General features: G+C 44.4%; 1 protein-coding gene across 2 annotated transcripts in view; it reads right to left on the bottom strand.

The window, feature by feature from the left end:
* Positions 1-6,036, bottom strand: part of LOC108275533 (serine/threonine-protein kinase DCLK2) — a 13,015-nt gene extending 6,979 nt beyond the window's left edge. For both annotated transcript variants that reach the window (XM_017486414.3, XM_017486415.3), the window contains exons 1-3: positions 5,121-6,036; positions 2,231-2,583; positions 1-63 (exon numbers count right to left, since the gene is read on the bottom strand). The exon at positions 1-63 is cut by the window's left edge and continues 70 nt beyond it. In XM_017486414.3, coding sequence (XP_017341903.1) covers positions 1-63; positions 2,231-2,583; positions 5,121-5,523 — 819 coding nt within the window. In that variant the 5' untranslated portion in view covers positions 5,524-6,036. The remainder of the gene's footprint in view (positions 64-2,230; positions 2,584-5,120) is intronic.
* Positions 6,037-9,421: the final 3,385 nt, after the last annotated feature.

Here is a 9,421-nt window from a genome sequence, read left to right as displayed (position 1 = left end):
CTTCTCAAGACCGCATGCAATAAACACGTCATCATCACCGAAAAAGTCCTGCAGGCTCGTCAGCTACAGAGACACAGAAAGAGAAACTCGGTTTGAATTCTGCTGTAGTACATCACATATCATCATAACACAGTCTCGTTATACGTTTTGGACCATTCAAATCCTTTTGACCTTCTCAGGTTCTACTAGCATGAGTGACTGAAGAACACACACACACACAAAAGATCCCCTTTAAGATCGATCACACGCCATCCTGACACAAAATGGCTTCCACACTTGTAAATCACCTTCAGTCCAGTTCCTCTCAAGGTTTTTTCCTACACGGTGTATAGTTCTACAATGAGATGACAGTGAGGCAGAAACATTTTTTTTTTAAAAAGACCTACTGGCAGGTGCAGTTGCAATAAGAAACCAGCAGTTTTGCTTATAAGGTACAGGACACACACACACACTTCCGTCTCGCCAAAGAACAAATAAGTCTTTCAAGGATTCCCCTCCTTCCCTGCAGTAGAAAAATGTGTGGCATACAAATGAGCTCTGATCTTTTACACACACACACACACACACACACGCACACACACACACACACCAACTTGTGTAGTTCCTGTCTCTGCTGAGCCATTCAGGGAGTTCACCCAAGAGGAGCGGAGAATGGTTACCATAGCAACTGGCCTGCAGCCAGAGCTGAACTGGGCTTCTCCTGCACCACCCATCAACTGCCCCCACCCCCCTCCACCTCCCTTCCCACCCCCAACACACATATACACACACACATTTTGCTTAGTAAGCTTATGTTATTACACTATTGATCATGAGTGTATATTGAATATGGTAAATGTCAAGCTGATAAAGACGGGCTGTACTCTTAGAAGCCGTAACTCTGGATTTTCGACATTCCTTGCATTTTATATCTTCCACTTCATTATGCACACTTCTGTTCTACTGGAACTAGAACCATTAGATAGTGTGTACGATGCTTTCCGTTATTGTCATTTTTTAATTCACACAATCCCATTAATCACAATGCAGACTGCTGAGGTTGACGCCACCTGTGTGTGTGTTTTTAAGACTTGAATTATTAATTCCGGTGGGGTCAGATTAGGACGTTTCTAAGGGCCCTGGTCAGACACAGGGCCCAGCAGAACCCCATACTTTTCTGTATGATTTTGGTATTTAAGTGTCCTCTTTGCACAATAATCTATTAAGAAGCAGGCTATAATGAATGCCCTTTGTGCCCTGTGCATGTGTCCTTAAGACATTTGTGGATTATTCAGAAACGCGGCACTTCACAGTTGTGAGTTGTTACATGCATCAGATAGATGGCAAGAGATTGGGACACCAAAAGAGGAAAGAAAAACATGAAAAAGAGGAGAGCATAAGACGGAGAAGACGGCTAGTCACCCAGTTTTAAAAAAAAATAAAGTTCCCATTCTTGTGCTATGATTCTCAAGCTACCCCGTATGAAGCTGTTATAATTAACATCAAATAGAAATTCTATCAGTTACGCCCCCAGATGTTCATCCTCGGAGGCTGGAACACAATATTTCCAAGAATGTATGTTTTCCCATGCAATCGAGCAATAGCAATGGAGCATCGAGCTTCATAAAGGACGTAAAAGCAGTCCAGTGTTGTACTGTATATATTCCAGCTTTCCAAAGCCTTGCAACAGCTTTCTGTGAGGAATCGATTGAAATTTAATGTGATCATATAAATCTCCTTTAATTGTCCCGAGTGTGTTCATTAGAGAAGCGTTGTAATGACATCCGATTCGGGAGTGAATCGTTTGTTCAAGTCGGTTCATTTCGATGAATTGGAGAATCCCGTTGATAAAGCCAGTCTGAATGATTCGTTCGCGAATAGAACAGATTCAATTCTCGAGATCAACTCATTGATTCAATGATCCTGTCACTGTTTTAGCTCATTTTGACATTTCTATCTGAAGCTGCTGGTTTGTTAAAGTTATTATTCTGTAGGTGTCAAAAATGGTAAACTTCTGTTAGGCTGAGCATTATAAATACAATAATACTGCATGTCACTATGTAAATAAAATGGCAGGTTTATGTTCCACACACAAGTGTGGAATGTTAATGGCATAGAAGCTAACGGTTGCAACACGGCCCTTCTGACAAGAGCAGAACGTTGACACATTGCCCGAGTGGTAGCGCATCATTGATTCCTATTCTGCACACACTCAGAAATATCACCTGGAAGGATGTAAAATGCTACCCACCTGCTTCCCGTCTAGAGTGTACAGCTTCTTCACGGCTCCAGAGTCGAGCTTGATGGCCTCTGTGATGTCAGCCAGCACCTGCTCGAAAGAGTGAGCCGTCTTTTTATTCAGCAGGACTCTGACAGCCTTTCGTGGCTTCACGCCGCTCCGGATCACCGTCACCAGCTTAGGTTTGATAAAGTCTTTACTCTCTTTTCCCTCGCCCAGTGCCCGCTGGCCCCCGCCCGAACCCTGGTGGCCCGCCCCGGCCACCGCTCCTGTCCCCGCAAGCCGAGAGCCCCAGTTAGGGTTCACGTTCTTAGTGTAGTCCACTTTCCTGTAGGGCTCGTTAGATGCACAAACGTAGCTCTCTCCTGCAGGCGAGAAAGTTTTTTTAAAAATTGTTATACCTAATAATATCATATTACATTTCTGATGAGCTCCATTAAATACCATTTAATTAACTGTCCAAAAACATTTTTAACAATTCTTTAAAAAAAAACTCTTCACATACTGTTTCAAAATGTGCACCCATCATGGAAGCCATAACTTCAAATAAAAAGATAAGGGTACGTTTGGGTGAAAATGTTTAATTAAGAATCCATGGTGCAGCACACAGTGGTTAGCACGTTCGCCTCACACCTCCAGGGTTGGGGGTTCGATTCCTGCGGGGGTTTCCTCTGGGTAGTCCGGTTTTCTCCACCAGTCCAAAGACATGCGTGGTAGGTGTCCGTAGTGTATGAATGGGTGTGTGAAGGTGTGTATGCGAGTGTGCCCTACAGTGGATTAGCACCCTGTCCAGGGTGTACCCCACCTTGTGCCCCATGCTCCCTGGGATAGGTTCCAGGTTCCCCATGGCCCTGAAGGATAAGTGGTATAGAAGATGAATGGATGGGTAGATGGAAGTATCCATGGTACACTTCATTTATTAGAAGTTGAATGAAAGTCCAATGAATACCAAATGGAACTTGTATGAAAGTCCAATGAAAGACTAACGACTGTCCAAAATATTGAAGCTTAATGTTTAACGTATTTTATATGAGTGCCACGGTGGTTAGTGTTTTAATATGGATTGGTTTCCTTTTTCAAACAGGAAACTCCTACACCTAGGTAAATAGATTCCCCAGTATTGATCTGAGTGCTATTTGAGGCATTAAACTGCCAAAATCAATCACTTTGGGTTTGTGCTCTATGGATGGTCCTGGCGTGCATGTGACTACCAAAGATGTAAACATTGGTGGAACCCGTTAAAACCTTGAAATGTCCTTGAAATTTCCATTGATTATGAAATGTTATTACTCTTCTATTTACTCCTAATGATACAGCACCTTTATTTGTCTCTGGCTATATGAATAACTGTGTTCCAAATCGTGTCTCAAGATCATCTAGTCATAGCCTTCTCCATATTCCAGAGACAATAAAGAAAACAAAGTGCAAAACAGAAGTAGAAAACAACTGCCAACCCCCACCCCGTCCACGGGGTATATGTGGGGTCAGGATTTTGTGCTGCACTAGAGAGAGGAACAGATAGCGAGACAGACAGAAAGGAAAGGCAAGGTCACATTTTTGATTTCTGCAACTCTAAGCATATACGGGATTAGAGAAAATGAAAGCGCAGCAAGGAGACCGGGGAACACACAGAAGCGGAAATGAGCGAGGAGACAACGTGAATGTGAAATGTTAATGGAGTGTGTTGTAATGTGAAATGAATGGGGTTAATGGTGGTTGTAGTTTTGTAACGTGCTCAGTAAAATTAAACGAATGGCATTAATAAAATGTGACAGCTTTTATTAGAGGAAGCTGAAAGAGGCTCCGGGAGCCGTGTATGAAGGAAGGGCACCAAATCTTTTCTCTCCACTTGTGTTTAATATACAGGATGCTATCACGCATAACAGCAAGCCTCGCAAAATGGCTGCAAACTAATAGACTGGAGGCCTGTTAAAAGTAATATCTGCTCCGGACATGACGAATCAATTTATATGATTCAAATCAATGTGACCATTAGCATCAGTCATGGCTCTGTGTTTAAAGCACTAGAGCACTATGCAGACATGCTGCTGTCAGCAAATTGTCCGGAGGTGGGGTTGGGGGTGTGGGGCGTGGAGAGGGGGGAGGTTTTGTGCATGTGTGCGTGTTTGTGTGAGTGTGTGTGTGTGTGTGTGTGTGTGTGTGTGTTTGTGTGAGTGTGTGTTCCCACTAATCTCAGCCAGGTCCACAGTTTTACATTTGCTCTGCCCTCAGTTAAACCTTGTGCTGTCAGAATGAAATTTGGATTCCCTCTCTATTGGCCCGAATTCACTGGGTTACCATGGTGACCATTCCGAGGAGCTGATTGGCTATTTCCAAAACTGCATAGTACTGTATGTGCTCAGGATTTTAGACTTAAGAGGTTACAGCATCTTTACAGAATTAATGGCTAAATAATGACATTACTGTTTAGGTTACACAGAGTGCAGGGATTATTATTATTATTATTTATTATTATTATTATTATTATGACTGAAATAAGCATGAGCTTGATATGCTTCAGTAAATTGCAATAGGAATTGTATTTGGGATGGCAATTGGGGTGACATGATTTTTTTCTATGGTGCCACCCATGCAGGGTGCCAGAAATAATAATAATAATAATAATAATAATAATAATAATAATAATTATTATTATTATTATTATTATTATTATTGAGTGTGGAATGAATGTAGTATAGTTATCGTGGTGTACAATGTGAATGGCAAGTATGTTTTAGTTAAATTGTAACAATAGGCTATGTTTAATATGATGTAATCTATACAATTTCTATTCTTATTAATAATATGAATGTATTAACATCAATACATGAAATTCCATTTCTTGTACCAGATCGATCCAGCAGGCCTATCCTACGTTCCTGCAGGTGCTCCTTTGTCTTACCTTCCACCAGCTCGTCTAAGCTCGTCACCCTCTTGCTGCCGTCCGCCGTGTAGATGGTGCGGACGCCCTGCGGCAGGTGCAGGTTGTCGGTGAGTGAGCGCGTGAGCTCCGCGAGAAGCGCGTCCAGAGACCGGAAGCGGTCGTTGGACACGGCGTAGACGAGCCCCTTGAAGTAGCGGTCCCCGTTGCGGTAAAAGCGTACCTTGCGCGCCCGCTTCTCGGAGCTGAGCGCACGTAGAGTGCGGGTCCGGTAGAAGCTGCAGTTGGCGCTCTGAGCGGGGCTGGGCACCAGACTGCTCGCCCGGGACCCGGACTGAGAACCGGAGCCGGTGGCGCGCGTCGAGCGCCGAACCTTGTCCCGTTCGTCAAAGTGCTCCAGCTCGATGCTTCTGTTCAGAGCCATTTTTACCTTTTACGTGATACGTTTTGGTTATTTATGTCTTGCAAGTGAGAGCTCGATGCGCTTTTTTCTGGTCACCGGCTCCCGGGTCTACACGACGCGCTGATCCCTGCTCACGCCTGCCGGGGGCCGCTCAGACGGCGGGGTGACCCTCTCCGAGAGAGGGGCGTCGTGCGGCACGCGAGCATGATTTACTTACACTCGGCACAAACGCGTAATACCTACACCTGTTCTTCTTCCTCTAACTGATTACTCCATGAACAGGTCACACTACGATAAAAGACATTCGTGCAGTCATCCGGTAAGCACCGCCGCTATCACCGGGAATAATCCAGATTCATTGCAATCGATTTCAGTCCGAGGATTGTGTCATAAAAATTCAAAATCCGGCACCGCGCTTAAAAGAAAGTTAAAATTCAATAACGCGAGGACCATGCTTCATCAGACTGCCTTTGTAAGTCCTGGTGGAGGATGGATGCTCGCTCCGTGCAGGTGCTGGGCGCGCCGCGCTGTGACCGGGGCAGCATGGCCGCTGACGAGAGCGCGCAGATCCTCTCATCCGGGCGCGCGCCTCGCAGCAGGTGAGCGGCCGGGAGGGAGCGCGCATCAGCTTCTGACTAGAGACCGGTGTCCGCTGGGTCTTAGTGCACCACGCGGTGTTTCAGAGTGAGTGTGTGTGTGTGCCATCACTATCCAGACACGTTAAAGCCTTATAGCCTAAATATTGTCCTGCTCTGAAACCCAACCGGAAGTCTCCAACATATAAATCCCCCTCCTAATGCCATTTTTTAACAATAGAGCTTCATTGTCCGTTCCACATTAACCCTTAATATTCCCTCTAAACCCTTTATTTTCTCATGTTATTTCTTTTTTTTCTCTTCAAAGTAAAGACATTTCTAATCTCACTTCCCGGTGACCCCCATGATCCAGTGGGGACTGAGTGATTAACAGTGATTCATACACTACAGGCAATTTGGAAATGCCAATCCACCTACCATACACGTCTTTGGACTGAGGGAGGAACCCGGAGGAAACCTCCACAGCACGGAGAAGAACATGCTATACGGAGAAGAAACTCTATACACATCCCATCGAACCCCCGACCCTGAAGGTGTGAGGAGAACGTGCTAACCACTAAGCCACCGTGCACGCGCACACACGCGCGCGCGCGCACACACACACACACACACACACACACACACACACACACACACACACAGGGAGGAGTTACAGAATTTTTTTTAAACAGCTCTTGAGTTGTATATATTGTGTTGTATATAGTTGTATATATCATATATTATATATTGTATATATTTTTTTCATGCACACATAGAATTCATATATTCACTGCATACCATACAATTGACTTTCCGTCCAGTTAACACCACTTCGATTCTGCTCTGTAAATGCTATCAGAAGAATAAAGCAACTGAAAGCCTTGTCTCCTCAATGCAGAAGGAACATAGGCAGCTAGCTAGGATGCCATCTACAGGGGACGCCATTGTGGTCATTTGCACTTCATACATCCAACATCTGAACTTCCTCATCAAATGTTTCATTAGCACCATCCTTCATAAACCCAACGGAGTTGCGTTGAGCATTGTTCGTGTATAAACTATGCAGTGAGCACAGTGTGTGTACTACGTTTGTGTATATTTATGTGTCACTATCCTGCGTTGCAATGCGTCCGTTTCCTGCCAAATTTTCACCAAGTGTGCAGCGCAGCTGGCAGGAGTGTTCCGGCATCTTCTTAACCTCTCGCTCAGGCCGAAGAAGGTACCTAAGATCTGGAAGACATCCTGCATAGTCCCTGTGCCCAAGAAAGGACGTGCCAGTGCTCTCAACGACTTCAGGCCTGTGGCCTTAATGTCACATGTAATGAAGACCCTTGAGAGGCTGGTTCTGCAGCACCTCCGGCCCATTTTACGGACCTGCCTGGATCTGCTGCAGTTTGCATACCAGGCTGATATTGGTGTGGAGGATGCCATCATCCTGCTTCAAAGACCTTACACACACCTGGAGAGGCCACAATGCACTGTCAGGATCATGTTCTTTGATTTCTCTAGTGCTTTTAACACAGCTCAGCCACTCCGGCTGGCAGAGAAGCTTTCTGAGATGTAGGTGGACCAGGACCTTGTGGCCTGGATTACAGACTACCTCACTGACAGGCTGCAGTATGTCAGGCTGCAAGGCTGCTTGTCAGACGTGGTGACTAGCAACACTGGAGCACCCCAGGGAACTGTACTGTCACCATTCTTGTTCTCCCTCTACACCTCTGATTTCTGCTTCAATTCAGGAACGTGCCACGTACAGCAGTTATCGGATGACTCCTCCATTGTTGGCTGTATCACAGATAATAAGAACGAGGAGTACAGAGACCTTATTGAAAGCTTTATAAACTGGTGTGGCAACAACCACCTCCAGCTCAACATCGGGAAAACCAAGGAGCTGGTGGCGGACTTCCGGTGCAGCAAGCGGCTCCTCCAACACTGTCACCATAAGGTGGGAGGGAGTGGAGATAGTGGACAACTACAAGTTCCTAGGGGTGCAACTCAATAACAAACAGGACTGGTTAGACAACACCGAGGCCCTCTATAAGAAATTACAGAGCAGGATGTTCTTCCTGAGGAGGCTCAGGACCTTTAATGTTTTACCAGTCTGTGATTTCCAGCGTTATCTTCTTTGCTGTGGTGTGCTGGGGAGGTGGCATTGGGACTTGTGGTGCCAACAAGCTGTACAAGCTGGTGAGGAAGGCAAGCTCTGTGGTACGGATGGGACTGGACAGAGTAGAGGAAGTGACTAAGAAGAGGATGAGAGGGAAGCTGAAAGCTATCATGGACAATCCTTCTTGTCCTGTCTATGCTGAGCTGAGGAGGCTCAGGAGCACCTTCAGCCACAGATCCATCCAGCCACATGCCTCAAAACATCTTGGGGGCACTTTCATACCATCAGCCTTTCGTACCATCAGACTCCACAATGCAATGATACCCAGTACCTCCTACCCCACCGATTGAGTCTTACAGAAACACACACTCAACAGTTAATTGCCATTTCACAGATCTCGCACATGTATATAACTATTGAACATGTAAATATACAAATATATCTCTAGCATATGTACATACTCACAGATCTGTTTTATTGTTTCTATTATTTCTGTTATTTCTATTATATAGGTATTTATGGAAATTATTTTCTTTCTTTCTTTCTTTCTTTCTTTCTTTCTTTCTTTCTTTCTTTCTTTCCGTCTTTCTTTCTTTCATGTGACTCATCCTACTTGTGCTGCTGTGTCTATTTGAATTTCCCCTACGGGGGATCAATAAAGGTTGATCTTATCTTATCTTATCTCATCAATTCCAGACTTGCCTGGTGCATTTTACCTTTTATTCATCACTTGCAGGTCAACAGGCTTCTACCTCTGCTGTTAAAACCTCCTTGTTTTTCTGCATTGTGACACATTGACACCAGATCTTTCACCTCTTGCGTGCAACCTAGTATTTATAACCCAAGGAAACAGGACCAAGAACATGGTCAACTCCAGTAACATGATTCGAGCTGTCTATACGTTTTGAAGAGAAAATACTATTATTTAAAAAAAAAAAAGATATGTAATATAATATAATATAATATAACATAATAAGAAGAGTTTCCATTAGAGAAAAGGTAATGTTGTTTTTCATGTTGTAGCATAAAGTTTGAATAATTGAGTAATGTTTATTTTACACACTCATAAAACCAATAATGAAGCCAGCCAAATGCACAATTTTTCACACTGCTGCTCATAATATACTCAGAGGAAAGTGCTGTCTACTCTCTTCCACATACATCAGCTCACAAGCGCTCACGATTAGCTAGCGTGGCTTTGATTGACAGAGGTGAGAGTATCCCCTTCCACCCAGAC

The sequence above is a fragment of the Ictalurus punctatus genome, chromosome 15 (assembly GCF_001660625.3).
Source record: "Ictalurus punctatus breed USDA103 chromosome 15, Coco_2.0, whole genome shotgun sequence".
Lineage (NCBI taxonomy): Eukaryota > Metazoa > Chordata > Actinopteri > Siluriformes > Ictaluridae > Ictalurus > Ictalurus punctatus.
This window is presented reverse-complemented; position numbering and strand designations above follow the sequence as displayed.